This window comes from Geotrypetes seraphini, chromosome 4 (genome assembly GCF_902459505.1).
Source record: "Geotrypetes seraphini chromosome 4, aGeoSer1.1, whole genome shotgun sequence".
NCBI lineage: Eukaryota > Metazoa > Chordata > Amphibia > Gymnophiona > Dermophiidae > Geotrypetes > Geotrypetes seraphini.
In genome coordinates, this window is record NC_047087.1 from 4,859,653 (window position 1) to 4,876,005 (window position 16,353).

Consider the following 16,353-nt stretch of genomic DNA (forward strand, 5'->3'; position numbering starts at 1 on the left):
ACTACTGGGCTTGATGGACCATTGCTCTCACCCTGTGAGGCTACTTTTATGTTCTTATCACTGGATTGCACTAGAAGTGGCGAGACCTAGCAGCGCAACTGTCTCTGAATCTGGTACTGCCTCCTAAGAAAATCCCACCGCTGCCTCTCAAAACCCACCACTGACAGTGCGCGGCAACAGCATGCATTTAACCTGGGCAGAATGCTCAGAGGGCTTTACCGTGGGGAACAACAGACCTGGTGAATCACTAACAGGATACGGAAGATGATGAAGTGAGATTAAATGGAGCCTTCCACTTCAGAGTGTAAAATATAAGAAAGGAGGATAAAGGGTCTCAGAAACCCGCTGTTAAAGCTAAATGGGTTAGAAGAGTCTTAATCACTGACCCTAACCCAGGTTTAACATTATGTGTTGAATCCAGCGGGTTTCTGAGACCCTTTACCCTTCTGAAGTGGGGTGATTTGTATTTGTGAACAACAGACATGGCCACAAATTGTATTTAAATATAGTCAAATGTAAGTTAATGACATCGTTAGCTATGGCTTCTCAATGCTCAGATCACAGTGCACAAACCAACCCTGCTCTTACTCCTGGAAAAATAACGCCAGCTGGGAGCTGATGGTGGAGAGTTTTGATTTCCAGTTTGACATCTGCTGGTTTTGATTCTTTTGGAAGCAAAAGAAAGCCTGTAAGCACCGGTACTAAGAAAAAAAAATGGGCAGGAGTCCGAGCAAAGCCAAAAGTGAAAGCATATAATGGCACCTGTTAATGTAATATAAGCCTTCCAAGTAAAAAAAAAAAATTGAAAAGCTTGCATTTAAGGACCAGAAGAAACCTGATGGCAGATAAAGGCCAAAGGGCCCATCCGCAGCATCCACTCTCTCCTCCTCTCCCTATTGGCTAAGGCTCTTAACATTTGCATCTCCTCTTCCTATAGGCTAAGGCTCTTTACACCTGCATTGTGAGGTCATAGAGCTTTATGGTTATAGAAACATGATGGCAGATAAAGGCCAAAGGGCCCATCCAGAGCAACCACTATCACCTCCTCTCCCTATTGGCTAAGGCTCTTAACATTTGCATCTCCTCTTCCTATAGGCTAAGGCTCTTTACACCTGCATTGTGAGGTCATAGAGCTTTATGGTTATAGAAACATGATGGCAGATAAAGGCCAAATGGCCCATCCAGAGCATCCACTATCTCCTCCTCTCCCTATTGGCTAAGGCTCTTAACATTTGCATCTCCTCTTCCTATAGGCTAAAGCTCTTTACACCTGCATTGTGAGGTCATAGAAACATGATGGCAGATAAAGACCAAATGGCCCATCCGCAGCATCCACTCTCTCCTCCTCTCCCTATTGGCTAAGGCTCTTAACATTTGCATCTCCTCTTCCTATAGGCTAAGGCTCTTTACACCTGCATTGTGAGGTCATAGAGCTTTATGGTTATAGAAACATCATGGCAGATAAAGGCCAAATGGCCCATCCGCAGCATCCACTATCTCCTCCTCTCCCTATTGGCTAAGGCTCTTAACATTTGCATCTCCTCTTCCTATAGGCTAAGGCTCTTTACACCTGCATTGTGAGGTCATAGAGCTTTATGGTTATAGAAACATCATGGCAGATAAAGGCCAAATGGCCCATCCGCAGCAGCCATTATCTCCTCCTCTCCCTATTGGCTAAGGCTCTTAACATTTGCATCTCCTCTTCCTATAGGCTAAGGCTCTTTACACCTGCATTGTGAGGTCATAGAGCTTTATGGTTATAGAAACATCATGGCAGATAAAGGCCAAATGGCCCATCCGCAGCAGCCATTATCTCCTCCTCTCCCTATTGGCTAAGGCTCTTAACATTTGCATCTCCTCTTCCTATAGGCTAAGGCTCTTTACACCTGCATTGTGAGGTCATAGAGCTTTATGGTTATACCAAGTTTCCAAGTTTATTATGTATTTGATTAATCGCTTATTCAAAATTCTAAGCGATGTAAAAAATGTTAAAATATTGTATTACAATAATCAAAGGGAAACGAACTATTTAAATATGATGGAAGAGACAAAACATATGATACAAAAGGAAAGGGATAGGAAAAGAAATACAAGTTAAAAATATTAAATAAAATGAGTAAGGGAAAAAACAAAAGGAAAGGGGAAAGCAGTAAGCTTCAAAGAGCTTGAGAACCAGGGCTCAGTTGAAGCCCCTGATCTAATTTTCTGGTTTATGCATCTAATCTAGTTTTTTTAGTTGTCAAATGCATCTTTAAAAAGAGAGCATTTTAACTTGCTCTTAAATCTATCTAAATTATGTTCTTCACGTACTTGAATTGGGAGTAAATTCCATATTTGGGGAGCATAGACAGAGAAAATATATTGCCACCATGTATTTATGGTTTTAAGAGAGGGAACAATCAAGAGGTGTTGGTAGGTAGATCTAAGTAATCTAGAAGAGGTATAGGGAGACAGGTTCAAAACAAATGCAAGGAAGTTTTTTTTCACCCAAAGGGTCGTGGACACTTGGAATGCGCTACCGGAGGAAGTGATCAGGCAGAGTACAGTACAAGGATTCAAACAGGGATTGGATGGATTCCTGAGGGATAAAGGGATCGTGGGATACTGAGGGAAGAGCTGGGATGTAACACAAGTATAGGAAGTTAACCAGGTAATGAGTATAAACCAACCTGGTCGTGCATGTGCAAGACCGGAGGGCTAGGACTTTGATAGGAAGGCAGGACTTAAATGAGAAACCAAGGTGGCAAGGGAGCCCCTTCTGATGATTCAGATAAGTTTTGACCTGTTTTTTGGGCCGCCGCAAGAGCGGACTGCTGGGCAGGATGGACCTGTGGTCTGACCCGGCAGAGGCACTGCTTATGTTCTTATGTTCTAATAATCTATGTATGAAAGCAGGCATTTTGTAAAGGAGAGATTTGAACTCAAAGAAAGATGTTCAGCGTGTTACTCGTAGAGGAGGTGGAGAGAGGCTTAGCGTGTTACTCTGAGGGGAAGAGAGATGCTCAGCATATTACTCAGAGAAGAGGTGGAGAGAGGCTTAGTGTGTTACTCCAAGGGGAAGAGAGATGCTCAGCTTGTTACTCAGAGAGGAGATGGAGAGAGGCTTAGCGTGTTACTCTCCGGGGAGAAGAGATGCTCAGCGTGTTACTCAGAAAGGAAGTGGAGAGAGGCTTAGTGTGTTACTCCGAGGGGAAGAGAGATGCTCAGCTTGTTACTTGGAGAGGAGGTGGAGAGAGGCTTAGTGTGTTATTCCGAGGGGAAGAGAGATGCTCAGCTTGTTACACGGAGAGGAGGTAGAGAGAGGCTTAGCGTGTTACTCTCTGGGGAGGAGAGATGCTCAGCGTGTTACTCAGAGAGGAGGTGGAGAGAGGCTTAGCGTGTTACTCTCTGGGGAGGAGAGATGCTCAGCGTGTTACTCAGAGAGGAGGTGGAGAGAGGCTTAGAGTGTTACTCCAAGGGGAAGAGAGATGCTCAGCGTATTACTCAGAAAGGAGGTGGAGAGAGGCTTAGGATGTTACTCCGAGGGGAAAAGAGATGCTCAGCATGTTACTCAGAGAGGAGGTGGAGAGAGGCTTAGCATGTTACTCTGAGGGGAAGAGAGATGCTCAGCGTGTTACTCAGAGAGGAGGTGGAGAGAGGCTTAGAGTGTTACTCCAAGGGGAAGAGAGATGCTCAGCGTATTACTCAGAAAGGAGGTGGAGAGAGGCTTAGCATGTTACTCCGAAGGGAAGAGAGATGCTCAGCGTGTTACTCAGAGAGGAGGTGGAGAGAGGCTTAGTATGTTACTCCGAGGGGAAATGAGATGCTCAGCGTGTTACTCAGAGAGGAGGTGGAGAGAGGCTTAGCATGTTACTCTGAGAGGAAGAGAGATGCTCAGCGTGTTACTCAGAGAGGAGGTGGAGAGAGGCTTAGTATGTTACTCCGAGGGGAAAAGAGATGCTCAGCGTGTTACTCAGAGAGGAGGTGGAGAGAGGCTTAGCGTGTTACTCTGAGGGGAAGAGAGATGCTCAGCATATTACTCAGAGAAGAGGTGGAGAGAAGCTTAGTGTGTTACTCCAAGGGGAAGAGAGATGCTCAGCTTGTTACTCGGAGAGGAGGTGGAGAGAGGCTTAGTGTGTTACTCTCTGGGGAGGAGAGATGCTCAGCGTGTTACTCAGAGAGGAGGTGGAGAGAGGCTTAGTGTGTTACTCCGTGGGGAAGAGAGATGCTCAGCTTGTTACTTGGAGAGGAGGTGGAGAGAGGCTTAGTGTGTTATTCCGAGGGGAAGAGAGATGCTCAGCTTGTTACACGGAGAGGAGGTAGAGAGAGGCTTAGCGTGTTACTCTCTGGGGAGGAGAGATGCTCAGCGTGTTACTCAGAGAGGAGGTGGAGAGAGGCTTAGCGTGTTACTCTCTGGGGAGGAGAGATGCTCAGCGTGTTACTCAGAGAGGAGGTGGAGAGAGGCTTAGAGTGTTACTCCAAGGGGAAGAGAGATGCTCAGCGTATTACTCAGAAAGGAGGTGGAGAGAGGCTTAGGATGTTACTCCGAGGGGAAAAGAGATGCTCAGCATGTTACTCAGAGAGGAGGTGGAGAGAGGCTTAGCATGTTACTCTGAGGGGAAGAGAGATGCTCAGCGTGTTACTCAGAGAGGAGGTGGAGAGAGGCTTAGTGTGTTACTCCGAAGGGAAGAGAGATGCTCAGCATGTTACTCAGAGAGGAGGTGGAGAGAGGCTTAGTATGTTACTCCGAGGGGAAAAGAGATGCTCAGCGTGTTACTCAGAGAGGAGGTGGAGAGAGGCTTAGCATGTTACTCTGAGGGGAAGAGAGATGCTCAGCGTGTTACTCAGAGAGGAGGTGGAGAGAGGCTTAGGATGTTACTCCGAGGGGAAAAGAGATGCTCAGCATGTTACTCAGAGAGGAGGTGGAGAGAGGCTTAGCATGTTACTCTGAGGGGAAGAGAGATGCTCAGCGTGTTACTCAGAGAGGAGGTGGAGAGAGGCTTAGTGTGTTACTCCGAGGGGAGGAGAGATGCTCAGCGTGTTACTCGGAGAGGAGGTGGAAAAAGGCTTAGCATGTTACTCCGAGGGGAAGAGAGATGCTCAGCGTGTTACTCAGAGAGGAGGTGGAGAGAAGCTTAGCATGTTACTCCAAAGGGAAGAGAGATGCTCAGCGTGTTAGTCGTAGAGGAGGTGGAGAGAGGCTTAGAGTGTTACTCTGAGGGGAGGAGAGATGCTCAGCGTGTTACTCAGAGAGGAGGTGGAAAGAGGCTTAGCATGTTACTCCGAAGGGAAGAGAGATGCTCAGCTTGTTACTCGGAGAGGAGGTGGAGAGAGGCTTAGTGTGTTACTCCGAGGGGAGGAGAGATGCTCAGCGTGTTACTCGGAGAGGAGGTGGAAAAAGGCTTAGCATGTTACTCCGAGGGGAAGAGAGATGCTCAGCGTGTTACTCAGAGAGGAGGTGGAGAGAAGCTTAGCATGTTACTCCAAAGGGAAGAGAGATGCTCAGCGTGTTAGTCGTAGAGGAGGTGGAGAGAGGCTTAGAGTGTTACTCTGAGGGGAGGAGAGATGCTCAGCGTGTTACTCAGAGAGGAGGTGGAGAGAGGCTTAGCGTGTTACTTCAAGGGGAGGAGAGATGCTCAGCGTGTTACTCGGAGAGGAGGTGGAAAGAGGCTTAGCGTGTTACCCTGAGGGGAGGAGAGTGTAGATGTTACTCAGAGGGGAGTACAGCATGTCACTAAGAGAGTAGAGAGGAGCTCAATATGTTGTTCAGAGGGAAGAAAGGGAATCAAGCTGTGATGTGGTAGACAGGAGGGGAATTGAAATATAAACCTGAGGCTGTGGTGAGGCCAGATGGATCTCTGGGAAGAGGGAATATTAGGGCACTATTTCCAAGCTGTGGGGTAGTGAAGGGTTCAACTTTGTTCTACCCCTCCTGAACCCACCTCCGGATTCTGAGGGTAGGATGCGATCTCACCCCAGGTTGTGACAGGAGAGATAGTCAGTGCTCTTCCATCCCTTTCCTCCTCATCTGTGAGAGGCGTGAAAGCTTCTTGCTCCTAAACTGTAAGTGGGTGGATCAGAGTAAGGAGAAGGGGATGTAAGCATCCTCCCTGGGAAAGAATGGTGCCTTATCCCCCAGGTGAGAAGGGTAACACATAAGCAGGAAATGACCTAAGTGTATGATTCATACAGGCTGCCTTGTTCTCTGAGAGGGCTAAGCACAAGGAGAGCATTATTCTGCCAGGAAGGCTCGATCACACACATCCACTTTGGCAGGGAATGCCGCCTGGTCACAGATGTAGCCGAGGGAAGAAGGAACCACTGGCTACAGGACCCCAAGCCCAGAACCCAGCTCTCCGCTGTACTAAATGACACCTGGCATTCATATGACTACAGCGAGCAGGCAAAACCTACTTTTCCCAGCATTCTTCTCCAGAACGTCAGTCAGGCTAAGGGAGGCCGAGCCCAGCAGCTCATTCCTCAGGGTATGACAGCTCCAGACTTTCAGATCCAGCTGACTGTGGGGAGCAACATTCCTGACAAGAGAAGGCAAACAGAGGTCAAACAGCACTTTATCCCCCTCCTTCAAATTCATTTACCACCAAGAAGAGGTTGAAGTGGGAGCAAAAGTAGAAGCCTCCTACCTTTCCTCCCCCCCAAACACCTCCAGACTAATGCTATGACCCAGCAGCGGCAATTCTTATGTTCTTATCGGGTAAGGCTCAGTTAGGGCACTGGTCTTTGACCTAAGGGCCATCGCGTAAGCGGACTGCTGGGCACGATGGACCATTGGTCTGACCCAGCAGAGGTAAATTTTTATGTTCTTATGATATCCCCCCCCCACACTCATTGGAACTCTTACAGAGTGGTGAATGGGAAAGCCTGACAGTCCTCCCCTCTAATTAAATCTAACTCATCACAACCCTTACGGAGTATGTTTGTGTTTGGGGGGAGGGCTATGAATCTCCTCATGACATCTATTATAGAGTGGGGGGATACGAGTCTCCTCATGACAAACAGAGTGTGGGGGGAGGGGGACATGAATCCCCTCATTACATCCCTTAAAGAATAGGGTGTGGGTTAGGAAGCGTCCTTGATATGTTTCTCCCTCTTTAATTCCCTTCTCTTGCTGAGACCCAGAACACTTATAAGCTAAGACAAGGGTGCAGGACTCCATGCAACACTGGAACGTTTCTTACAAAATGAGGCTTTCATTCCAGAAAAGTTCTGCGCTTCCGTTTCGCTTTCCTGTCTTTTTGGTCTCACTGGAGAGGCCATCCACCGTTACCTCCACATACGAACTTATTTTGGACTGCCGACCATGAGTTCTGGGCTTTGCTGACACCACTGAGCAGAGGAGAGAGAGATTTACAGCGTTCAGTAGAGGCTGATACAACCCTCAAACCCAGCACTCCACAGACTTCTTCTCCAGACCCCCCCCTTCCTTAGAATTCAACCAGACACATGTTCCCGGGACCATCATTGGACCAACTAGAAGCCACCTCAGCACTACTGAATGTCTGTATGTCAGATGTTTCCCGTTTGTTCACACAATTTGTGAATTCAGCAGCTGAATAAATGCAGACGTTATACATCTACTTCTGAGTGAGATCACTGGGGCCCAGATATTTTGCTTCAAAAAACACCAACAGCCGAAAAAACACTGGATATTAAGTCAGAAAAATAACACAGAGTCCAAATCGAAAAGACAGAATTATGGAACTCCTCCATAAGAAAGGGACTGGAAATAAGTCTAGCATCAGCTATTATAGCTAATCAAGTTGTCCGCTCTTTTGAAATCCTGGCAAAGCTCCCAGTTACCACTCCTGGCAATTGACAAAGTCCTACCAAACACTCAGATAAGGTGCTTGCCGTCATTGCCATCAAGTTTGGGGTTTTCACTTTCATTTTTTCAAGTTTATAATTAAAGCCGGATTTCAATTAAAATTTTAAATCACAAGTACAGGTAACAAGAGTCTTTATCCGAAATCTAGATTTTGCAAGTTAGAAAAAGGCAGACCATGAAATTGCCACCCTGAGTGCAATCCGCAGCTCTCTTTGCCATTTTTCCAGCCCTCCGATTTGAGTTGCTCAGAGAACAGGAGAAACGCACGCACCTGCGTTGGTTTCAGCTAAAGGATCTTGTACCTGTATATTATTGATGATCCACTGCAGTTCCTTGTGACCCTGGATAAGCCACTTAATTTTCCATTGCCCCAGTTAGAAAATAAGTATCTCTAAACCACTTTGATTGTAACCACATTAAATCCCATCCCTTTATATTCCGAGACCCACTCTACTCACTTTACCCCTCTCCTAAAGTCACTTCATTAGCTTATCATTCCTTTCAGAATACAATTGAAACTCCTCTTACTGACCAACAAATACATTCACTCAGCTGCCCTTCTAACACTCTTTGCTTATCTCTCCCTATATTACCCCCCCCCCAATCCCTGCGAGCTCCGCTCAGCTGATAAGTCCTTCCTGCCTATGTCCTTCTCCTCCACTGCCAAATCCAGACTCCATCCCTTCTGTCTTCCTGCACCAGATGCTTGGAACAAATTGCCCAAATCCCTACGGAGGGCTCCGTCTCTGGCAGTGGTCAAGGCCCAGTTAAAAGCCCACCTTTTCGAGACTGCTTTCGACTCCTAACTCCTCTCACCTTGGGTTCTGCATTCCCATCCCTCTATGTCATGTTTAACTGTCCAAGTTAGATTATAAGCTCTTCCAAGCAGGGACCGTCTATTAAATATCAAAATGTACAGAGCTGCATACACCTTTCAGCGCTTTGAGTTTTGATCCTGTGCCATGTTATTGACTGTAATGCACGTATCTCTGTTCCTGAAAATCAAGCGTAGATGTTATTTATAAATACCATCGTGGAAGCTCAGACCAGATGTATTCCACTTATCAGCAAATGAGGAAACGAGAGCTGGCATGGTTAAAAGGTGAAGTGAAAGAGGCTATTAGAGCCAAAAAAACATCCTTTAAAGAATAGAAAAAGGATCTGAATGAAGAAACTAAGAAGCAACACAAGCACTGGCAAGTTAGATGCAAAGCACTGATAAAGACAGCTAAGAAAGAATATGAAGAGAAACTTGCAAAAGAGGTAAAAACTCATAGCAATTTATTTAGGTACATCGGAAGCAGAAAACCTGTGAGGGAATCTGTGGGACCATTCGACGATCAAGGAGCAAAAGGGGCACTCAGGGAGGATAAGGCCATAGCGGAAAAACTGAATGAATTCTTTGCTTCAGTCTTTACGGAAGAAGATGTAAGAGAGCTACTTCAACCGGAAATGGTTTTCAAAGGTGATGATGTGGGGGAACTGAAAGAAATCTCTGTGAATCTGGAAGATGTACTGAGCCAAATCGGCAAGTTAAAAAGTGATAAATCACTTGGATCGGATGGTATACATCCCAGGATATTAAAAGAACTCAAACATGAAATTGCTGACCTGCTGTTAGTGATCTGTAACCTGTTGCTAAAATCATCTGTAGTACCTGAAGATTGGAGGGTGGCCAATGTTACGCTGATTTTTAAAAAGGACTCCAGGGGAGATCTGGGAAATTACAAACCGGTAAGCCTCACTTCGGTGCCAGGCAAAATAGTAGAAATTATTATAAAAAATAAAATTGTGGAACATGTAGACAAACATGATTTAATGAGACGGAGTCAGCATGGGTTCAGCCAAGGGAGGAGATCTTGCCTCACCAATTTGCCTGACTTCTTTGAAGGTGTGAATAAACATGTGGATAAAGGTGAGCCGGTTGATATAGTGTATCTAGATTTTCAGAAAGCTTTTGATAAAGTTCTTCACGAGAGGCTCCTGAGAAAATTAAAGTGTCATGGGATAGGTGGCAAAGTTCAGTTGTGGTTTATTAGATAGAAAACAGAGGGTAGGGTTAAATGGTCATTTTTCTCAATGAAGGAGAGTAAAGCAAGGGTCTGTGCTAGAACTGGTGCTATTTAACTTATTTATAAATGATCTGGAAATTGGAACGACGAGTGAGGTGATTAAATTTGCAGATGGCACTAAACTGTTCAAAGTTGTTAAAACGCATGCGGATTGTGAAAAATTGCAGGCGGACATTAGGAATTGGAAGACTGGGCGTCCGAGTGGCAGATGAAATTTAATGTAGACAAGTGCAAAGTGATGCACATTAGAAAGAATAACCTGAATCACAGTTATCGGATGCTAGGGTCCACCTTGGGGATTAGCGCCCATGAAAAGGATCTGGGTATTATTGCACACAATATGATGAAACCTTCCTCCCAATGTGTGGCAAGAGCCAAAAAAGCAAACAGGATGCTGGGAATTATGTTTAAATCATTTTTATTAGAATTTCGAATAAACACAAGTTAAGTATGTACTAACCCAATGCAGGCAACTTCATCTAATAAAGCATCAACCAACCCATCTAATCACCTCAAACCCCCCATCCATCCAGGGAACATCAGTAACAGTAAAGGCAAGCTGCGTATGCAGCAAACAAATATCAGTACCAAATTTTGTTTCTGATAAAAGATGTCAACGTTATAGAGAAAGGGGTGCAGTATTGTTCAAAAAGACGACCCGCTCGGGTGTCCAAGACTGGAATAGCTCTACACTCCAATAACACTTGTATCATAAAAGATCTCCACTGAGAAATCGTAGGTGATTGCGGGGAAAGCCAACAAGTCAAAATGCTCTTTCTACCCAGCACAATGGCCTGCCGGAGGAATGCCTTGCAACCAGGTTATATAGGATGCAAACGAGAAGTCAAACTCAAAAGAAAGCTTGGATGCAATTGCCACATGCAATCCCAAAGGGATGGTTAACAAGACTGTTCTAATGCCTCCGTATCACTCCATGGTGCGACCTCATCTGGAGTATTGCATTCAATTCTGGTCTCCTTATCTCAAGAAAGATATAGTGGCACAAGAAAAGGTTCAAAGAAGAGCGACCAAGATGGTAAATGGGATGGAACTCCTCTTGAATAAGGAAAGACTAAAACAGTTAGGCTTCAGCTTGGAAAAGAGACGGCTGAGAGGAGATAAGATTGAAGTCTACAAAATCCAGAGTGGAGTAGAACGGGTACAAGTGGATCGATTTTTCACTCATCAAAAATTACAAAGACCAGGGGACACTCGATTAAGTTACAGGGAAATACTTTTAAAACCAATAGGAGGAAATATTTTTTTACCCAGAAAATAGTTAAGCTCTGGAACTCATTGCCCGAGGTTGTGGTAAGAGTGGATAGCGAAGCTGGTTTTAAGAAAAGTTTGGACAATTTCCTGGAGGAAAAGTCAAGTTTCAAGTTTCAAGTTTAATGAGGATTTGATTAATCACTTAATCTAAATTCTAAGCGATGTACATTTCGATAAAATTACAATGTAAAAGGGATAATACAATAAATGAGACTTAAACAGACTATTGACAAAATTTTACAAGACTGGAAACAGAGGGAAAGGATGGGTAAGAAATTACAATGTAAATAAAAGTTAAAGAAACATGTAGGGAGAGCACATAAGGGAAGGGTAATAATAATAATATTATTATTAAGATAAGATTGTAGATAAAAAAAGTAAAATTAGTTCTAAAACAAAGGATTAATTTAAATAGAACAAGTAATGATTAAAAGGACATTTTTATGATTAATTTGTGAAGGTGTCATTAAAGAGAAAAGTCTTCAGTTTACATTTAAATTTTTCAATGTTAATTTCTTCTCTTAAGTGACCAGGGAGAGAATTCCAGGTTTGGGGAGCTGTAACTGAAAAAATAAACTGTCGTCGAGTATTTATGAATTTAAGGGAAGGGATCGTTAACAAATGCTGTTCGGTAGATCTTAATGTTCTATTGGATGTGTAAGGGATTAATAATTTGTAAATGAAAGCCGGGGTTTTAAAAGAAAGAGATTTAAATGTGAGCAAGCAGAGTTTGTATATTATTCGATGTGCCACCGGAAGCCAGTGGGCTTCCTTAAGAAGGGGTGTTACATGATCAAATTTTTTGGCTTTAAAAATGAGCTTAATGGACGTGTTTTGAATTATTTGTAGACGTTTAATTTCTTTTTGAGCTATTCCAACAAACAAAGCATTACAATAGTCTATCTTGGAAATGACAAGAGAATGAATAAGGATATTGAGAGAATCGGCAGAGAGAAATTGTGAAACGGAACGGATTTGTCGGAGCCTGAAAAAGGAAGATTTGATAATGCTACTGATATGGTCATGAAAAGTGAGTTTTTGATCAAAGATAATTCCTAAAATTTTAATATTGTGTACCTCTTGCAAAGATTGACCCTTGATAGAGATTGGAAGGTTGAGTTTGAAATTATCCTTCCAGGGAAAAAGCATCACGTTTGATTTATTAATATTCAATGCAAGTCTATTATTGTTCAGCCAGTGGTGGATTTTTTCCAGTTTTGTATTGATTAAGGGAATGTCCAAAGGGTTATTGGTGTCAATGGGATGCAAAAGTTGAATATCGTCAGCATAGGCAAATACATTAAAGCCGATAGATTAACATAAGGTCAACAGTGGGGCAAGAAAAATATTAAACAAAAGGGGAGACAGTATAGAACTTTGGGGGACGCCATTTAATGTAGTGAAAGTGTCGGAAGTTTTATTATTGAAGAACACGGTTGAAGAACGATCAGAGAAGTAAGATTGAAACCAAGATAGAACTTGGTCTGTAACACCTATAGATTGGAGCCTATTTAATAACAGCTCATGATCGATAGTGTCGAAGGCAGCCGAAAGATCTATAGAAATTAAAAGAACTGATTGGTGATGGTCCATAGTCTTTTATTGAGAAAGACATGGGGGAAGCCACTGCTTGCCCTGGATCGGTGGCATGGAATATTGCTACTCTTTGGGTTTTGGCCAGGTACTAGTGACCTGGATTGGCCACCGTGAGAACGGGCTACTGGGCTTGATGGACCATTGGTCTGACCCAGGAAGGCTAGTCTTATGTTCTTATTCTTGTAACTGGTTCTGGGCTCCTGGGAAGGATGGGCTATAAAAATGAATAAATAAATCTAAGTGATGATAAATAGTAGTAGTGCTCTCCTCCCTTCACCTTATCCTTACAAATCGGGTGTCCCTCTGGAGTCAATTCTTGTCCCCTCCTATGTAATCTTTTCATTTGCCCATTAATAACCTTCGTTCAGTCATGTGGCTTATGCCGATGATATACAAACTCTTTATGCATGCACATCGGACATCTTGGCTGAATGATCATAAAGTATCCCTTAACATCTCTAAGTCTGAATCCTTCTTGTATTGTCCCCACCCTCCTCCAACCCTCATCTACATTTTCAAAGAGCACATAAAGTTACCCAATTTTGATTCTTTGCTCTGCAACAGATTAATTCAATCAAAGCATTTCTACCTTCATTTGCTTCCTTGGTCGTTAGGTTATTAGATGACTGCAACTCCCTCTTTTCTAGGAGTGGCCTAGTGGTACAGCTGCTGCCCCTGAGGTTGTGGGTTCAAATCCCAGCACTGCTCCTTGTGACCCTAGGGTAGTCACCCAATCCTCCATTACCCCAGGAACAAAATAAGTACCTGTCTAGATGTAAACCGCTTTGAATGGTGGTATACAAGTCCCGTTTCAGGGACTGCAACATATAATAAGGGGCATAATCATATAAAACTTTATTAATCATTATACTAAGTTTAAATTGAATGTGAGCCATAACCAGTAGCCAATGAAGTTCACAACAGAAAAGAGGAGTAATCAACACAGTTTGCACTTCTCTTATACATACCCAAATATTCTATGTTGCAATAGCCCATCCTAGATAAAAGTTGGAACTTCAATTAAAAGACAAAAAGTGTCCTCTTTTTTTAATTCACAAACTAACCTTTTTTTTCATCTGAACTCCTAATACTCAAGATCCTCAATCACGCAAGTTGGACCTATCCAAAGAAATACTGTTTTATCTTTGTTTAATTTCAGTCTATAAGTAGATCCCCATTTTTTTCTTTATTGACCAATATTATATATCAGTAACATTACAAAAGGAAACTCTATCACCTATTCTCCAGAAGATACCCATTTCTCGACTAGAGACAGGACTAATTTAATTCCTGACTGATTATTAACATTATTTTGTGGTAAAGGAAGAATAGTTGTAATATTATCGGCATATATGAAACATTAATCCTGTCAAATTCATGCATCATAAGGTTGAATCAAACTAGGGAGAGTGGCGAGCCTGCCCTCTCCTTTCTTCTTTGGGTACAGGTGTCATTCCTGTCCAGGTAAGAGAACCTTTTTTCAGATTGCTGACATTGTGCCCAATGCTTCTCTAGTTAACTCGCCAGAAAGCTTGAGATTCTGGCCCATAAATTAAGCTCCCATGCCAGCTTGAACACTTCTCCTCCTTCTTCGGATGCTGCTACCCAGTCCCAGCAGGGTGTGATTTCATAGGCCAGCATCAAAGGAGGGAGGGAGGAGAAGAACTGCTCGACACCAACGCTGGCCCTCCCTCCTTACTGCAGATGACCTATGAAGCTGCATCCTGCAGGGACCAGGCATTAGCATCAGAGGAGGTAGGAGAGGGGGGGGCATGGCTGGGGCTCTGTAACCTCTTGAGCCAGTCCTGGTGATATTAAACAGTAATAATCCACTTCCAGGATTTAGCCAAGATGAATATGTGTGTTACCAACTTATGCATTTCTTTGGGGATCCCTGTTAATTTGTTTATAGACCACTTATAGCCTAATTGGCTTTACATTCAGGCACTCAAATATATTCTCCTTATCTGTGCTGCTGGGCTCACAATCTGACTAATGTACCTGGGGCAATGAAGGGTCCCACGGAGCAGTGCTGGGCTTGAACTCTTTGGAAATAGTGGACCAGCAAAAATGATCTCATAGAAACATAGAAATAGACGGCAGATAAGGGCCCACGGCCCATCTAGTCTGCCCACCTTAATGTCCCTCCCCTACCTTTGCCCTGTGAATAGATCCCATGTGCCGATCCCATTTGGCCTTAAAATCAGGCACGCTGCTGGCCACAATCACCTGTAGTGGAAGACTATTCCAGCGATCAACCACTCTTTCAGTGAAAAAGAATTTCCTGGTGTCACCTCGTAGTTTCCCGCCCCTGATTTTCCACGGATGCCCTCTTGTTGTCGTGGGACCCTTGAAAAAGAAGATATCTCAAGCCATGTCCACCAAACACAGCAAAAAGGATGCCAACACAGAGTTGTTCTGTGTTAAATATCTTGACTAGCCATTAGTAAAAGATCTTCCATCCAGTTGCAATCACGAGACCCTGAAGAAATATAGAAATGGTTTCCCCAGCTCTCTGCTTACACCCTGGCCTAGTGCTTGCTCTACAGATGTTCACTCTGGACTCTCCAAAGCATAACGTCTCTCGCTTGTCTCTATTGGGAAACCTCCTGCTTCTCTAGCCCAAATTCAACTCTAACTTATTTTTAACCAAATAGTCAAAGACATTTAAGAAGCTAAGTTTGCGAAGGAAATAGTCATTGGTGGGGAGTGTGTGGCACAGTGGTTAGAGCTCCAGCCTCAGCCCCTGAGCTTGTGGGTTCAATCCCACGCTGCTCCTTGTGACCCCCCCCCCCCATTGCCCCAGGTACATTAGATAGATTGTAAGCCCACCGGCACATACAGGGAAAAAGGCTTGAGTACCTGAATGTGAACCACTCAGGCTATAAGTGGTATAGAAACACTAAAATAAATAAAATAATAACCCAATACATTTTCAACTATAGACCAACAAGGCTTTCAAACAGATTTGACCAGTTAAACCACCTGGATCCTAATTCCTTCTCCTTTTAACCAGGCATCAAATTGTATGGCCAGAAGTGCTGGAAATTTATAAGATTGGTCCAGTGAACTTCTTCACACTCACGGCACAAATCTTTTCCACAATACACTTTTCACATTTAAGTCTACCTAAAAAGGAAAAATCCGGATCAAAAGTCACCATCTGCCCCCTAGAGGCCCTCAGCTGAATCACAAGAGAGAAAAATGATTCCCAGATCCACACAAGTGACTATTTCCTAAAATCTTAGAACAGAAAAACAAGAAAGGAAGGTACATTTTAAGATACTAAATAGTGCTTGGGGGGTACTTGAGTGAGTAACAGTTCTTGCCAAAGATACAACAGTAATTAAAGAGAGAGAACATTGTTGTGTGGACTTTAGCCCTCTGGTGGAAGCTGTCACCATTCCTGAGCTCAGCATTCACACATCAGTCAGAGGCTAAGCGATATAGGAGGACAAAAAAGAGATTAGGTTCTTACCTTGCTACTATCTTTTCTAGTAGATAAGTGTATCATTCTGGACAGCAGGGGTATTCTCAATGTGCTCGTGAGCTGCGTAGAAGGTTTGAGCTCTATGAATGTTTTTGATT

General features: G+C 43.7%; 1 protein-coding gene across 5 annotated transcripts in view; it reads right to left on the bottom strand.

The window, feature by feature from the left end:
• The window catches only part of WWP2 (WW domain containing E3 ubiquitin protein ligase 2), a 138,496-nt gene that overhangs the window by 108,266 nt on the left and 13,877 nt on the right, over positions 1-16,353 (bottom strand). For 3 of the 5 annotated variants that reach the window (XM_033941412.1, XM_033941411.1, XM_033941413.1), the window contains exons 3-4: positions 7,179-7,326; positions 6,394-6,515 (exon numbers count right to left, since the gene is read on the bottom strand). The exons of 1 other annotated variant lie outside the window; for it this stretch is intronic. In XM_033941412.1, coding sequence (XP_033797303.1) covers positions 6,394-6,515; positions 7,179-7,326 — 270 coding nt within the window. The remainder of the gene's footprint in view (positions 1-6,393; positions 6,516-7,178; positions 7,327-16,353) is intronic. One more of the 5 variants, XM_033941415.1, reaches the window with a different exon arrangement.